Genomic DNA, 17,814 nt, shown 5'->3' with positions numbered 1-17,814 from the left:
CCACTGCCAGTGACAAGTTGACATTACAATAATCAAATGAGTTCACTGAGCATCTGGTTTAGTATAAGAAGTTCAGCTGTACCTGAAGATCCCTTTTTGCCCTCAAAGCTATAGCTACAGAGGTTTGTGAGAAGCTTCAGGGTGAGATGTCCCAGTAAAGTGATAAACTACAGTAAACTTGCTTATTGAGACATTCAGTGGGAGAAATGCCTTTATGATACTAGAAGCATTAAAACTCTTGAATTTATCTTTTTAAAGGCATGATCTGGCCTCTTCTACAAGTAGCTGAATGTATGCTGACATAACTGACTCCTCACCTCCCTTTTTCCATGAAGGACCAGTTAGTTACAGGTTACAGGCACTACTGTGAAATACCAGTTAATTCTTGTATCAGGAACTACTGTATGAAAACAAGCATTAAGGTATTTTACTTAAGCATTAAAAAAAAAAATAGAATGCAGCTCAAATTATGGTCTGGTCCTGTTGTTTAAGTAGGAATCCGGTTACAAGTATAAAGCATTTTAGTGTTTTAAGTAATACAGGTGCAAAGGGTGCAGAGACAATTTAAAAAACTTTACCCAGGCTAACATGTGATACAAAGAGTATGAGCTGATACAGTGTCTATTTTGCAGCTTTGTCAGTTTCCACTTTTCATCTCCCAAATACTTGAAAGTGGCCAGGGAATGTAAGATTCAAATACACTCTAAGAACTATATTCTAGCCACGTGTTCAGAAGCAGTATGAGACATCAAAAGTAATTACACAGTTTCATCCAAATTTATTTAAGGTAACAACATATTCCAAATTACTGCAAGCCTTTACTAATCCTTTCATTACCATCTCAAGTTTGAGTGACATGTCATACTTCTGCACTAAATGTCAGTATGAGTTTAATAAAAGCTTAGAAAAGAATTAGCAACAAGAAATAACAGTATAAACATCACAGTAACAGATAATCATGACATCATCTAAGTGCTCTAGGGTACCTCCCAACCAGACAGCTCAGGTCATAGCAAGTAAAGGAAAAATATAAATAATGCAGCTTACGTACTTCAATTACAAAGCAGCAAGCACAAAAGCATTTAATTTTTCATAACTGCACAAAACTATACAGTATTTTAATCAAACAGATCTAATGTTTTACCTTTTGTCTAAAACTACTTTCTAGGCTCAACTTTATCTCTTGTAACGGACAGCAAAATACCCAAATCAAAAAGTAGAGCCTCGAGTATCTTGAAGATTTTTGTTAATGTAAGCCTCCCCTAGTTACTGCAGATTCAGTTCTGCTTCTGCTTCTATTTGAATCATTATACCACAAAAATTCCTCTGACGTGTTAACAGTGTTCACCACTCGGCTCCTTGCAAAGTCTGTGATTGCAACTTAGCCAAGAAAGTGGCATAAAACCAGCAATAAATTAAAGCACAGCTATTCCACTTAAACTACCTTTTAAAAAAAAAATACGTAGATGCATATTGTAAACAGGTGTCTTAAAACATGCTTCTGAGCATCTGCTAACAGAATATTTTTTTCCCCAGTCCTGTCTGCAATGGGACACATCAGACACGCAGGAAGATGTCAGCTTCTCCACACTTTCAGGTGCAAGTTTCCCCATTTAACATTTGTGCTAAAGGTACTGTGCTGCCCTTAATACAAGGCCAGGCTTTTAGTGCCAAAATGATGCAACGTGTCCTGTAAGTACTAACACACAATTTTGCATCTAACAATGCTAACTCAAGATTACTTTGGAATCAAGGCAACACGGATTATCAAAGGCAGCTCTTCCTTCCCTTGCAAAGCCTGATATAATACTATTTTGTTAAATTAATTAAAATTTGCACTTGATTTCCCCCAGAGAACTGTTTAGTACAATTGAGGGGTGGGGAGAAAGACATACTTCCAAAAGGCCTTGATCTTCTAATGCTCCCAAAGCACTAGATCTAGGAATAATCCCATTAAAACTATCACTGTAGCAATTCTCACTGAGCTCAGCCAGAAAGAGCCATTTAGTGAAGTGACAAAAAGACATGATTCAAGGTGATCATGCAGAGTAAAGCAGGGTATATGCTACACAGATAGCACACGCACACGTATTTACAACTACACTATAATCCTGAATACTGTTTGTTTCAAAAGACATGGTGAACCTAACACCATCTTCCCTGGAGAGCAATACAGCTCCCTTAGTCAAAGTCACGATTTGTAAGAACCAGCGGAGCAACCAGAGTCCACACATACAACACAATGCCAATCCAGCTGGAAGATATCTTCACCCAGACAGACGGCCATTTGCTGGTCATTGTCTCATAAGTAGCATCCGGACTGTTGAAAGAATTAAAAAGATGATTTGCAATTTTTGTTGTAATACGGCAGTCATGTAAGTAAGCTACTATTCAACATTTGCACAGTCAATTATTTTAATGTCAGCTTAACACCTCAAAGAATGCCTCCTCTTTACTTCCTCCAATTAGTTCACACCAATCTGTATGAAAATACCATTTGCAAATTGTGGAAAACAACAGCAGCCCAAAAAGTACTAAGTAAGAGAGCAGAAATAACTACTAAAAACATCTGCAGAAAGCAGACTTGAATAGCATTTATGCTACTGGTAATTCATTTTACCTTGTGAAAAGACACACCCTAGGAGAATCAATAATCTTGATATCACATTCATTTAAGCAGAGCCATGAATCAAACCAAGAACAAGACTATCTATTAGAAGTTATTGTAGAAAAAAACACCTTTCTAGTTTCGTTATTTTGGTACAAGCAGTTCATCAACAAATTATTAGAGATCTTCAATTTGTTTTAAATTCTGAATAGTATCTGCTTAAGCTGTTAACATAACATTAGTAAATGTTATACAACTACAATTCATTCACATGGGTCAAACAGTACACTTCTCAAGGGAAGGCCCATTCAGAGCCACGTTCCTTCTAGTAGTGCCTGTTTGACCAGCTAAATGTAGCATCTTGCATGCACACTATTAATGTACTGTACTATGAAATGTAGATACCTGTACCAGTTGGTAAGTGTCATCATGATATACAGCGATGCCAGGAAAAGCATAAAATGGAAGAAAGAATAGCTGTAAGTAACTCCATCCCTTTCATTATCTATGGCACGGTGAACATCATCTCCATCATCAAGGGAGCCGTCGTTCCTGGGCATTCCGTCCTCTATCAGAGTTGATTCATCACTGGTCAGCATCAGCTTGTTAACTTGGCTGTTATTGGATGTTCGGATGCTGTATTTGATAGGAAAGGATGCAGTACTGTTACCTAACTGAATATAATTTATCATGTGACAATCAGGAGTAAAACAAGTCAATGGGATATACATACATATTTTTAAAGCAATCTTACCTTGAGTAGAGAACACACAGCAAAAACAAAATCAGTCCTACAATTCCTTGCGCATCCCACCACTGCACTACTTGACCTTGGGTTGGAATGGTGGTGGTATTATAACCAATGATGCTCAGCAAACTTGGGTTACAGCGCCTATCTGTGAGGGAAATTACATTAAAACTTACATAAAACAAAACTGAACAAGTACTTAGAAGTGTATTTCCATGCAGAACATTGAGTAATAGCAAGAAATGTTGTGACCATTAAAGCTTTGAAGCAAAAAAACTTGAATTTTCGCCTACAGTGTCTCTATAACAGGCCAATGATGGTATAAAAACTTATAAAGGATTTGAAATCCTTTATTGGCCCTGAGATACCTATCAAATGCTTTACTTCTGCCATCTCATGTAACCAGAAGCAACCAAGCAAAAATTTTCTGCATATTAAATCAAATAAATTCTACTGCTAGAAACCAAGTATGCCAACCAGATCGTCTACAGATAGGTATCAGTCATCTCAGAGTTAAAAAGAATGCTATAAAATTAGTTTCTTATACCAACAGTTCCCAACTTCAGCATCCACACACGACACATAGATGTAACAGCAGAAAGCAGACTACTGTTCCATAATTACTTCAGTAGTTACTCATCTCTCTGTCTTTACACAGGAGCACACAAGACTGCCTACAATTAAGATTAAAGGCTACTTCCATGCCACAGACTATTTAAAGCACTGAAATCAATATTTGTACTTTATTTTCATCAGTGAAATCGATGAACTTTTTTTAGTTTGATTCTTTTCAGGCAAGAAGTGTTACAACATTACTACATTGAAATAATTCCTCCATTAGGAAAAATATCATCAATAACATTTCAATACCAAGTAAGAAACTTCAAACCTAATATGAAGATATCTTTGGAAGAACTATTTCTTTAGTGTTATTGCAGGAAATCAGAGCCATGGGAGAAACCTGTGGCTGCACACATTACAGTACCTCACTCCAGTGCTACACTGCAAACAGGTGAAGATAGAATTTATAGCTGAAACGCCTAAAAAGCCACATACTGCTGCAACAGTTACCTGGTTCATTGGTCATAGCTGACCAAGTCAAATACATCGTATAGATGGTAATCACAGAAGATTGCAGCAAACCAGATCTTGGCTGAGATTCCTGTATGAAACAGCCATGAAACAGCAGTTAGGCAACTCAAAAGTCTCAAGCATGGTTATATCATGGGTTTCTGATAATAAAAAATAATACAGAAAACTAAGAAAATAACAAAACTATACCTGAATCCTTGGCAGAATAGACATTACAGAAGCACCGATACACAGTAGCATATTAACACTGATGAATGTCTTGTTTTCAGAACAACCTTCTGGATGAGTGTAATAAACGTAAAACAAGACAATAGCTACTAGAGACAGAAGATAATTGACAGCTGTAGCTGACAGCAGAGCTGTGAAGAAAGAGAAACAGAGTTTAAGTGATTAGTAATACAGTATATTAAAAGTGAAATAATCTTGTAAGTTATCCAAAACCTCATTACTATAAACAAAGTCTCAAAACTACTTTGAGTCCTTTTCTGTCATGTTTTGTCCCCCTCCTTCTTTTGAGGAGAGGGAGTGAGAGGGCAGCATGGTGGAGTTTCAGGATGAAATGATTCCTACATCCTAAAAGAATGACCAATAGGCAGGCATAAGGAAAAGCTTACTGAACTTGCACTCAGTATGAAATCAGTTTATTTTTAACCAGTGCTAAGGTGTAACAAAACCTGTGCTTGTGGCTGAAAAAAAAAAAAAAAAAAAAAAAAAAGCAAAACAAAAAGCCTAACCTATAACTGCCTCTTCTCTGATATGGTACACTGACTTCCTGTGCCCAGGGACTAGGTATCATCACTTAGCAGCAGTTTCCTCTTCTCCTGCTCTGGGTCCCCACACTCCATTTTTAACTTAGTATCAGAAGAACACTGTGACAATTGAGTAGAATCACACTACAAAGTGATACATAATGCACAAAGTAGCTCTTCTGCTTTCTGGTGAAATACATTACTCAGGTGAATAATATATCCAACATAATATACAATGAAATGTAAAAGTTCTTGTTGCAATACAATACCTGCATACCAGCATCTTGAGTTTCCTTCCTCCATTTTTTCAACCCAAGATTCATTCCAGGAATGAGCAAAGTCAATAAGCAAGACCAGCTGAATAAGAATAAAGCAGAATGCTCCAGACATACCTACATAAAACCACACTATAAAGAAAAATAAAAGCAGTTCAGGGCCACTGATAATTTACCACCTTGTCTTAAAACATAAAGGTTTACAGTTATGCATCCACAAAAACTGTAAGCTCTCAGTACACGTTTAGATTAGTTTTAAAACCACTACCACTCCACCATAATCCAAGAGAAGACAACGTTCTCTTACCAGTAGTAAAAGGTCCCTCTGGAATGAAGAAAGCTCCAACACTAATTGCAAGCGCTGTTGCAAATTTAAAGAACCAGAATCTAAAGAATTAAGGGGAAAAAAAAAAAAGGTAAGAGAAAGTCTGGCAACTACTGCAGTCCTATCTGCTTCAGAAGACCTCAAAGTAACACAAAACACACATTTTCAGAGGGTTCAGTGGCTGTTTTGTTGTGTTGTTGTTTTTTTGGTTTTTTTTTTTTTTTTTTAATTCATTCATTCTTATTTCTTTAGAAGATAAAATTCTTGTTCTATCTATCCAAGATTGTTTTTTCCTCCAGTAAATGATGCTAAACCATGCTAGATTTATAGAGTTCAACACTAATTTCCCATAGGTATCTCCCTGGTGTATGAAGCCAGGATGGAATGTAACTGTGAGATACATGCTCAAGGACGAACAAAACAGATCAGATGTCACATAAAAAGGAGACAGGGAAATATTTTCCATCAGTGATTCACCACACATCTCAACATCCTGTAGTGAACTTCAAATTAAAAGAAAAAAAAAAAAATCACACCAAACATAAGATGCAGACTTTTTTCCTCATTAGAATGGCATGGAGCTCCAAATATAGGCATGATAGCATCTACATGTACTTCAGAACTGAATATAGCACAAAGACATGTACCACACTCCCACATTTCAAACAGCTGCATGGTCTTCACATTTTCTATCCCTTCCTATCTTTTCTCAAACTTCAGTCACCACTACTTGATCATAACAAGTAAAAGGTGAGATTAAATTTCTTCAGATGAGAACTCAGAAGTTCAGCTGGGCAGAGAGAAGTTAAGAAAGATGGTAGAATTGCAGAATATGGGAAAACATGAATTCACCGGGATATTAAAAAAAGTATGTATGAAAGCTGAACTAACTCTGAGAATTTATTGTAAAATGCATAACCCGCTTAAACTAGTTTTTAAAATCACATGGACATTTAAATGTCATTATAAAAACAGTTTCAATTTCGCATGAAGTTCCTTTCTAATTCTATGCATTTTTAAGGGCTCTTAACACTTCATCCACACACAGTTTGTATGTCAGCTAAAAATAATACTTCTCTTAAAAAATACCTACAGTTGCTATTTTGTGCAAGTGAGTAACAATCCTCTGAATACATTATAACCATGTTTGTTGCTTTCCTGGCAAGAAAATGGCAAGCCATTTTGACTGCTGTTAGAAAAGCAAAGAAAGTGAATGCTGGCACTAGTATCTAGATAGTATCTAGATAGTATCTATCTACTAGGTTTGACTTGTAAGCAAGCATGAAAAAGTTAGTAAATAGATGTGGGAAAACCTAATATTCTGAAATATTCCAAATCACTAACAAAGATTTACACTGCAAAGTATTACTGAAGATGTAAACTCAAAAATCAAAACCCAAAGTTTCATAAAGCTATCTGTAAGGTATATCACTGAAGTAGCTACCTGTTACAGAAGTAGTGGCAGTAGCATCATCAAATATTTTACCAGTAACAGCTAAAGAACATAATTTTCTTTTTTATTCTAGTGCTGACACTACGTTGGCTAAGAATAAACTTCTGTGGGTTGTATAAGTAGTACCAAAATTTTCTATCAGACACTGCAACTCCAGACAAGCATATCAGGAAGATACCAAACACCTAAGAAGTGGCCTTCAGTAGGAAGATTCTACACCATATATACTGTCTTTTATTAAAGACAAAACAAAAAAAGTCCCTCTAAACATTCACAATGTAGCTGATCTACTTTTATTTGCTTCTTAAAAGTAAGTTTTAACAGAGTTTTCTGTGAATACTGGAAGATTTAGAGGATACTTGTGAGCAAACCAAGGGGGAGAAAGACCGAACTGAGTCATTGCTTCTAATGCATTCTTAACTACACCGTATGCAGACTTTTCTTTACACCTAAACAAAATAAAGAACTAAAGCCAGATTCTTCTCAGCCTTGTTTTCTTTTCATCAAGAAATTTAAAAAGTTACACTAAAGTTATACTTAACCTGGAAAGAAAAAAAAAAAAAAAAAAAAAAAAGCACTGCTTGAGACCATTTGCAAGCTAAAATTCCAGTACTATCTTCAGTCTGATCAGAAAAGAAAAATGAAGAAAAGATAGCAGGGAGGTAAACGTTGTTACATATCTATACAACTATATTTAAAGTCAACAACAAACATCAAAGTTAAGTGGAATCTAATCCCTAGAGAACAGAAAAGGCTTTAAAATCTTTCTACATATGAGAAACATCACAGTACTAGAATGGTACCAATATTCGCTATTTTGAATTTTATCTTCTTGGGACAAAAAAAGAATCTCTACTCTTGGGAAATGTATAAACAGATTATCCAGTGTCATAGCTAGGGCTCTAAAAACTGACAGCCATGTGAATCATCTTATTTCACAAAAATTAATCCTGAGAACTCTACTAACTTTGAATGTCCTCTTCTGCAATAACACACCTTTAACTACTAAGAAATTCTTTTGCAGGTGGATCAGTACATTCGACCAGCATGCTTGGCTGCAGGCTACATTTCCACAGTAGCTACATCTCACAAACAACTTCCCATGAAGTCCACAGTCAAGTGCCCATCTCAGTTCTCTTTTCTGTATCTTACCCATTGTGCACTGCTGCTCTTGGATCATTGCTGCTCTTCACTTTGATCATCAACAAGGAGAAGAGAAGAAAGAACATTGCCATACCAAAGCACACTCGGTACACTGCTTTGTAACCAACCAACACATCACAATTCACATGGCCATGAACACCAGGAATAGTTGTTCCCATCCCTCCGTCGCAAAATCCAGGAATCTGTGACAGATACAAGATACTTTAGTGATCTGTATAAAGCCCCCTGTGAGTAAACAGGTGGTAGCAACTTGCATAATCTAACAATATTAATGAATAGTATACTAAGAACTACAAACTTAGTTAAGAAAATAAGATACTGCAGGGCTGTACAGCTGTACGGTTAAAGCTGAAACCAGAATATTAAATGTATTCAAGTGGAATGAAATAACATGAATGAAATGAAATATTCTGAAATAAACACATTTGGGAACGAAGGGGTAGAAAATGAAAAGCGTGTCTAACAGAAGTTACTACCTACCACAAAAAAAAAAAGAAAATAAAAAGAACAAAACAATAAAATGAAGACTAACAGAACCACAGCATGCAATCGAAGTTCAGCAAAAGCTATCAACTCCCCAGTAATTCAAAATTGAAATTATCCCTCTGTTAAGTTAATGCACTATCTTCATATAACTAAGACTGTAAAATCCCCTAAGAACTTCCTACTACCTTTTGTAAAAAAATATTCTTGCTGTACATTTGCAGTTAAAATAAAATTTTAGCTAGAGCAAAAAACAAACAAAGCAGAACAAACTAGAAATCTTTGACTGCGTTCATTTCTCAATAATATCCTTATTAGCAGCAATCAAAATCAATTAAGAACTACAAACATCTTGGTAATATGCAAAAAAAAAATTGCTACAAGTATAAATTATGATTTCCTGCTTTAGACTTTTCTTATCCAAGCAATTAAAGTGCAACTTTACTTCTATACAGTGCTATTTATGTACACAATGGTTCTTCCACAAGTCCTTTGTTTACTTGACCTGTAATCAAATTAATAGTGACTGTAAAGTACACGTGGCAGAAAACTGATACATTTCGGAGCAAAATCCACGCTGAGGATATCATATACAATTACTTCTGACATTTGTTCTACCAAACGTGTTAGTAAAGAAGTAACCTGACCTTCTTCAGCTGCTCTTCCATTCCTGGAATTAACATCACACAGGCCACGCTCACGCCGAGAAGCAAGAAGAAGGCATAGATCAGCCTAGTGATGGTGGAGTTGTTTCCACTGGGGCAGCACCTGCAGAGCAGGCACGGGGCACTTCCACACAAACATGGTATCTGATGGAGATAAGGAAGGTAAAACAAACTCTTTAAGAAGCTTTGCATTCCTAGCTTTCAGTCAGGCTGTGCAGATTATCAGAAGTTATGATGGAAAATCACTCGATGTTAATGTAGGCTAAGTAGATGCACCATGTTACAGAGCCTCCAAACAAGTTCTGGTGGTGCTTTCTAATGCACAGATGTACAGTGAAATTTCTTCTATGCCAGAAGTAATCATTTATCCTGGATTCATGCTTATTTGTCCTCTTGAAATGTATTACATTTTTTTAAATCTAATTAAGATTCAGGGATTGTTTTAGCCTAGCAAAAACACCCTCCCCTGCACAGCTGCAGAGATAAAAAAATACAGCCCATAGGAAAAAAAAAAAGTGAACATAAGTGCCATCTAGGTATACCTTCAGCATTTACAGTTGGGCTGCAATCCTTACTGAGGCCATAAAAATCAGTTCAGAACAAAAAAACAGGTCAAACAGCCTAAAGCTTTAACAGCTTAGGCTGTTATTTATTGCATTTTTAGCAGCTACTCACATCTGGGTATCATGTAATTCTCTGTTAGTTGCAATGTAACAAAAGTTAGTAACAGAGCAAATAGTACAAAGACACAGTACGTATTATCAGCTCTACCAAATATCAACAATAGAAACAGGAAGAAATGTGCAATAGTTGTAAATACTGTGAAAGAATCAAAGACAAATTACTTGCATTCAGAGAGTTTTGTTCTTAAGCAAAGCACTACAGGAAGAAGGGCGCAGATTCACAAAAACAAACAAAAAACCACCCTGTACTTCACTCCTTAGCAATGCTCAGCCACTTGTTGAGAAACAGTTTGGGAAGCAAAAGAAAGGCAAGGGTCCACAACTAAATGCAAATCAGAAGAGGGAAGATTAAAATGTTTTGCAGTTCATTCCCTTATTTACAAACAAATCATTTTATGTAAAAAAATAAATATATATTTTTTTAAAAGCACGGGAAACCCCAATGTGTAGTTACAGCTAAGTTTTGAAGGCCACATATTATTCAGTTCAATAAAATTTACCAATGTAAGATTCTAGTGTGTCCCCTGCTACAGATGCCTTCATTACACAAGACCTGCTCTGACTGTACTACAGCAGAAAGTGGAACCTCTTACAAAAGCACTAAACTGTGGCAAAACTCATCTCTGCTCAAGTCAAAAAAAAAAAAAAAAAAAAAGGCATTAATTATCACACTAGGGACACCCAGACACAGGCACATGACCAGTACAAATCAGTCAGCCAGGATGATGAGCGTATGTCAGAGTTCTTAATGCTTAGTCATATGGCAAACAAAACACCAGTGGTCCGCCCTGCTGGAAGGTGCCAGCACACCAGCAGACAGCCAGGCCAGACAATTCCTGGTAGCCCCTTGGGAAAAAGACTCTGATTTTTTTTTTGTCCTGGTAGTTTCAACCAGACCCACATCTTGGGCCTTCTAAATCATTCCCTTATATTCTTTTCCCATATGTTCTCATTCAAGGATGGAAGACCAAAGATGTTCACTCTACTATGCTACAGAATTGTTTCTAAATTAACAAACATCATTAATTTTGCCTTGCTATAAAAAGCAAAACTAGGCCATTCTCATTATAACTAATCCAGTATGTAAAAGACTGCATATCACTCTGTTTGACTTCCTCCTCTTCAACACAATATCACTGCAACACAATGTAAATGAAGATGCTGACTGCAAGCAACTACATTAGAGGTATCTGCTAAGTAGCCAGGAAACAAATGTCAAGTATTTGCTTAGGACTTACCAGGACTTTTTAGACTACTATTACATATATGGTATTTGCTCACCACAAATAACCTCTCTGTGAAAAATAGGAATATTTTCTACACAAAACATTACTTTCTTCAACTAATTCTGTACTTTCTTTAACTAGCTCTGTCTGTATTAATATTTTTTAAATATATTCTTGACTAAAAGCTTGAATTTGCCAGAGCAGGATACAAGTCTAGGTTCATTTGCTGCAGAAAACTTGGTGCAAGGACTGTCAGGCATAAACTTCTCTAAATTATTAGTGTTAAATTGTTATTAAATGCTAAGTAAATGAAGCAGCTTCCTCCCAAGTGTTAGAAAGGGAATACACAAGAGTGCATGTAACTTGGATGTTTCTATGGACTTACAGGAGCTGAAAGAAACATCACTGCGTCCACCTCACTTAGTAAAAACGTGCCTCAACTGAGACAATATTGCCCATTTGACTTTAACTGTCTGAGTAACATCAGCTTTTAAAATACCTTGCCCCTGAACGACTCATTCTCACAAGCAGTAATGTTCAAGCACATCTCTGAACAAGAGAAATCTCCCGATACCATTAATGCACGTCACTTACTTCTACGGAAAGCCATATTACAGTCCAAGTCTCTCTTTCTTCTGAGATTATCCGTATTATTTTATTGGAATTGTACGTGCTATTATTAAAAACATTCCTAACAAGTAGTAGATTCCAAACAGAACAGGGAGCAAGAAGCAATCTGCCCACAGAATTCAGTTTACCAGCTGAAAAGACAGTTTCTACTGACTTCTTTTATCCTATATTCAGAGCTCTTCTCCTAAAAAATAGCACAGCACAAACAGCAAGATACTACTGCACAGATCAAAGCTTAAAAGTATATTCTCAAGTGAAGTTCAGCTTATTCACAGATGCAATAAGCCACTTCAGAAAGCACTTGCAATACAAACAAGACACAACAGAGTAAAAGCATCAAGATTGACTGATGGTTCTAGGCCACTGGGATCAGAAACCTTTTGGTGAGATGACAGTGCTCTTTAAGGCTTCTCTTACTCCCAGTTCATCCTTGCTCTTAAAGATTGCCTGTGCAGCACAGCACCACACCACGCAGTCAGAACAAGAAGTAACCATGCAAAACAATCCCAAAGAAATAAAAGATGCCAGTTACTCAGAAGAGCTCTGCACAGCACAACACCTAGCCTTGCAAAGCAGCACGAGCAGCTTTGTCTCCCCAGCCAGAAGAGGAGCAGCCATCCTGGCTGGCACAGTCTGCACCAGCAAACTCCATGACATCCGGCTCCTCTGAAACCCCTTCCATAGCCTTCCCCTCTTTCAAAGCCAGGAACTCTTCATACAGAAGCATTCTTAGTGACTGGGGACGCAGACAGACTCCAGCTGTACAAACTGCTGCACAGAATTAAGCACTAATTAGCTGTGGTTTTAACTGCGTAAAGAAAATCAATACTTCAAAGCCTCCAGGAAAAAAAAAAAAAGGATTTGTTTCAGGCACTTTAAAGGATGGGATTTGCCCACAGTAAACCTAACTTAGTCAAGATTCCATTACTATGCAAGTCATTGCACTTAAAAGACCAGTAGATGATCTTGAAAACATTTATCTCAGCAGAAATTAACATTCAGAACCAACAGCAAGTACACAGAATTCTAAACGCACTACAAACACCAATTACCAGGAAAGGCTGTTTATTCACTTGAAAATGCAGCATGTATTAACTCAAATATTTTCATTAAACTAGTTATGCATCACTTTGTATTTGACAGTAATTAAAAATGTTAAAGTAACTATATTCAGCTGATAATTAAAGCCTACCTGGCTTAATTCATTAAGTGATGTTTAAAGTGTTAATTAAAACAAAATGAACACTTGCAGCATCTCTTCGGCAAAATATTATCAGTGTTCCAGCAGCTTATTTACATGTATATCAGTGTAGTAGCTTATTTCATACCCATTAATTTACTGTCTCTGTGATCATTTAACTGAATTTTTACAGGAGATTAAGGAATTAATTTACGTCACTCTAGCAGGAAAAAAAAAAAAACTTCATATGTTTTGATAAACTATAGCACAAACATAGGAGCTTGAATCTACATGAGGCTTTGTTAGACCATTAAGTTATCTGTATGAGTTCCTGTTTAAAAGCGCATAACTTCATTTTGTCTGAGGAAAGTACAGTCTTTTTTTGTATGAAAAATTTAGGTTTTCACAATCCCACTGACATTTTTATCCCAAATGTACAAATTCATAATACACATGATTGTGAACATTTACACAAGGCCTAGATTTAGAAAGATGGATCACTTAAAGACAAGACAGCAATACCTCAAGTTGGAAGAAAACGGCCACGAAGGATCTTTACAGACTTTTGTGTTTCCCTGTACAGTGCTAACAGTTTTAAGTCCACCCTCAACTATTGTTTCCAAGCAGTTAGAAGAAGCACTGAGCAACACTCAGCACGGCAGTGACATCATCACAGCCTGCTGAGCAACGAGAAAAAGATGCCTTGACAAGACAAAGATGCTACAAAGGGCGGAGCTGCCCAAGACAAAGCCGTAAGAAAAACGAGCTAAATACAATAACCAGGAGTAGCGAAACGCTCAAGTTTCGTTTTTCCTAAAGCACTGAGCAAACTTCATCAACACTGAATGAGATTTTGACTGCTTTAGAGGGTTACGAGGGCGGGGGGTGGCGTGGGGAGGAGGACTGTTAGCAGACACCGTAACACCTTCTGCACGACAACACGGCCTGAGAAACCAGTAGAGAGCAGGCGGCCTGCCTGGACACCAAGCTCCCCTACACTCTATGCATCTCGGTGGGGGGAGCCCGGAGAAGCCCGAGAAGGGGCTCAGGGTCGAGAGCTTAGAGCTGCTCAGGACAGGAGGAGCAAGGGGCAGCGGCCGCCCACAGAAGATCGGTGGGTAGCAGAGAGATCACAACCTCCCCAAGACCGGCGACGCGGAGAGGCACTGCCCCCGCCCCTGGGAGACAAAGGCCCCGAGAGGCAGGGGCCGCTCCGGGCCTGCAACAGGAGAGAAAGACGGATAAGAGGACAGGAGGAGAAAGCCACCGCGACGCCCGGCCCGCCTTACCCAGCTCGCCATGGAGCAGAGGCCCAGGACGCCACCCATGACTGGCGGCGGACTCGGACTCCGACTCCGCCAAGATGGACGCGCACCTCCGGCTGCGCTGTTTACTCTTCGCCGCAGCACTTCCGGCAGCTCGGACGGCCGTGCAGCGTCACTTCCGGGTGGGCGGCAGGAAGCGGGGCGGTGGCGGAAGTTGAGTGCGACACGTACGGCTGTTTTTCACCCGTGCTGCCGGCTGTCCGGCACCCGTGCTGCGGGTTGAGCCATGTTGTTGTGCGGAGCGGACGTTGGGGTCGGTGAGATAGGTTGAGTGCGGTGGGGCCGGGTGTGCCCTGCTGAAGCCCAGCTGTGGCTCCGCAGGCTGCTGGCGAGCCCTGCGCTGCCAACGCGGCCTTACCTTACCCAGGGTTAGCGCGTGCTTGGTGTTGGGAGTGAAATGGCTGCAGGGATGCAGCTGCCACTGGGTGACATCTCAAATGCATCCACTGAGCAGGGTGGCTATAGCGGGTAGGCTGCAACTCGTTGTAACGTTTCTGCTCTGCAGCGCAATTCCACGGTTGCAGACCTAATTAAAGCCAGCCTTCCGCAACAAGCCTCAGATCTCTGTACAAGGATCAGTGAAAGTCACTGTTTGTTATGTGCTAAACCGTGGCGCGTGCCGTGGGTGAGTGCTGGTCGTGTCCCCACATGCCAACCTCTGACTTCATCCACAGGCAAGGCCAGTAAGCTTTACCCGTGTGACCACCTTATGTTACTTTCCCGAATGCATTCAAACTCTGCTTCTTTCTTTCTTCCTTCCTTCCTTCCTTCCCTATACATACCTAAACCTGGGTACATTTGAAAGCAGAGATGTAGTCCAGAGTTGGTAGGTTAAACTCCCTCCTTAGCAGTTGCTAATGCTTGGTTTGTTGTTTTCAAGCATATACCACAATTATTTAATGAGTTAGAGCTGGGCAGACATAGTCAATGTCTTACATACCTGAATAATATTTCCAGGTAGGCTATGTTGCATGACTCCGTAAGATTTTCATCATACCAAATTTATTAGTGATTGTATTACATAATTTCACTAGTACTAATAAGAACTTCAGACATAAAAATGGTTTATAAAATAATGGGACTATCAGGAAATAGAAAATGTAAATTTTAACAGTATAGGTAATATTAGTTACATCGTCTGCAAAAATACGACTGTCATATTTGTCCAATGTGTTTAATATCCAAACATCTCTTTTATACTTCCTCTACCCAAGCAGCATAGGAGAAATGGGAACAGGGGCTGTTGTCAGTCCCTAACACTTCATCTCTGCCCTGCTCTAGCAGGGGGTCCCTTCCCACAGGATTCTGTCCTTGCTGAACTAATCCTGCATGAGTTTTCATGGGCTGTGGCTCTCCAAGTACAACTCAGACATGGCTCTGTACCACAAGGACCATCCTTCAGGAACTGCTCTAGCACAGGGCCATACCAGCAGCAGCTCCCCCAGACCTCCTGCTCATTGCATCTTGTCCTCTTGCCAGGCACCACAGAAAACAGCCTGGCTCCATCTTGTTGATACCCTCCATTACCATATTTGTACATATTAATAAGGTCATCTCTCAGTCTTCTCCAGCTCTATCAACCTTTCCTCATAGGAGGGATGCTTCAGCCCTTTAATAATCTCTGCCAGAGGCACAACCAGCAGTTCTCATGGCTCAGCTATGGCTAGTGGTGCTTCCCTTTTGAAGCTGGCTGGAGGTGGCTCTGATCTGATGGGGCAGCCACCAGGCTCTACTCATAGAAGCCACTCCTGCAGTCCCCTGCTACCAAAACCTTGCCATGTAAGTCTAATAAAGCATCATTATTATTATTTTTCTTCCTTCCTTTTCCTTCCTTCCTTCCTTTCTCCCTCTCTCCCTCCCTCCTTCAGTATTCCTGCAATCTGTACTCTAATTGCAGAAACCCCTGATAGCCCAGTTTCTACACAGACCAACCTTATGTCTTTTATTTCAAAATATTAAATCACATTATTGTTCTGGGATTACTTCATTATTTCTGTTATCTTATTTGTAGTATCTATTGTGGAAAGACAGTGAAGCATTATGTGCACTTCAGTGAACCAAGTCCTCCTTCATCACAAATCTTTTCCAAGAAATTGTGTGAAAGCAATCTGCTGCAGGGATTTATCTTCTGGAATTTATCTTCAAGTGAAATGCAGCTTGCCTGGCAGCTATTAATCATACTGTGAAATCTAGGTTGTGTAGAAACTAGTAATTTCTCAAAATTGTTCTTCAGGAATTTGAACAGCTCTATTTTGGCTGTTCATATGCTGCTATGGAAATACCTAGAATTCTTTTTATTTCAGCAATGATGGTAACTACTTCCTTTTGTGCTGGAGTTTAAGTATTTGCTATCATTCCATATGCCAAAGCTCTCTTCCAGCATTTCTGTGTTTTAGTCATTTCATTATTTTTATTGCAGTGTTTGCATTTTATTTAGTTTGAAGTGGGATAGAATCCATCATTCTCAGAAATTGCTTTCCAGTGTGATCTGTTTCCCTATGAACTTCTTGAGCTTGTATAGATACGAGAACCATAGCACCCCATTATTTAAGTAGCTCTCTGAAAATGTTTAGAAAATAACAGGACTCAAATAGTTTATCACTTTTTTCCCCCCTTTTCTCTCTCTCTTTTTTTTTTTTTTACAGCTTTCCATCAGATGCATTTTGGAAAATGAGTTTGGAATTTTCCAAACCAGAAACCACCAATCTATCCCATGGTCTCCATCGACTCCTTCAGTGTTGACTCCCAGCTATGTGGAGTCCAAAGCTGCATTGTAGTGAGTGTGTGTGGCCACACACGCTTCAGCCTGCAGCAGAAAAGCCTTTTTATAAACGTTTTTGTGGATAAAATAAGCCTTTTTTATAAAAGGCTTTTTTATAAAAAAAATCATCAGACCTTGCAGAGGAATGCAAGCTATACAGAAGAAGATACAATAAACAGGCTTATATTTTAGGTAAGGCTTTTCCAAATCCATAATTTTATCTTAAAGTTATTGAAGATGTAGGGACTCCAAATGCACAGTAACACAAGTGTAATCTAGAATGGGAGAGAGAAAAGCTTTATAGACGCTGATTGTAGTGAGAGCCTGTTCAGATAGCATCTCCCTTCTGCCCCCTTTCTCTGCCCAGGGATTGCAGAGACCAGATCTATATGCTTCTTCAGAAAAAGAAAAAAAAAAGGAGGGGGGGAAGGTAGAGGGGGGGAGAAG

At 38.8% G+C, this 17,814-nt stretch overlaps 1 protein-coding gene and 1 long non-coding RNA gene across 2 annotated transcripts; one reads left to right on the top strand and one right to left on the bottom strand.

Annotated features, from left to right (window-relative positions):
• Positions 1 to 758: 758 nt before the first annotated feature.
• SERINC1 (serine incorporator 1) lies at positions 759 to 14,730 on the bottom strand. Its single transcript, XM_003204236.5, has 10 exons — positions 14,571 to 14,730; positions 9,545 to 9,706; positions 8,403 to 8,596; positions 5,780 to 5,859; positions 5,467 to 5,604; positions 4,638 to 4,807; positions 4,428 to 4,518; positions 3,363 to 3,504; positions 3,014 to 3,244; positions 759 to 2,320 (listed from the first exon to the last, which is right to left on the bottom strand). The coding sequence occupies exons 1-10, from the start codon at positions 14,607 to 14,609 to the stop codon at positions 2,182 to 2,184; spliced, it is 1,386 nt and encodes a 461-aa protein (XP_003204284.1). The 5' UTR covers positions 14,610 to 14,730; the 3' UTR covers positions 759 to 2,181.
• Position 14,731: 1 nt separating this feature from the next.
• LOC146545000 (uncharacterized) lies at positions 14,732 to 17,558 on the top strand. Its single transcript, XR_014881422.1, has 3 exons — positions 14,732 to 15,289; positions 16,200 to 16,385; positions 17,252 to 17,558. It is a non-coding gene; the product is annotated as an uncharacterized LOC146545000 (long non-coding RNA).
• Positions 17,559 to 17,814: the final 256 nt, after the last annotated feature.

The sequence above is a fragment of the Meleagris gallopavo genome, chromosome 2 (genome assembly GCF_905368555.1).
Source record: "Meleagris gallopavo chromosome 2, MGAL_WU_HG_1.1, whole genome shotgun sequence".
In the NCBI taxonomy this organism is placed as follows: Eukaryota; Metazoa; Chordata; class Aves; order Galliformes; family Phasianidae; genus Meleagris; species Meleagris gallopavo.
The sequence above is the reverse complement of the archived record's forward strand: the minus strand, read 5'-3'. Positions and strand labels throughout refer to the sequence as shown.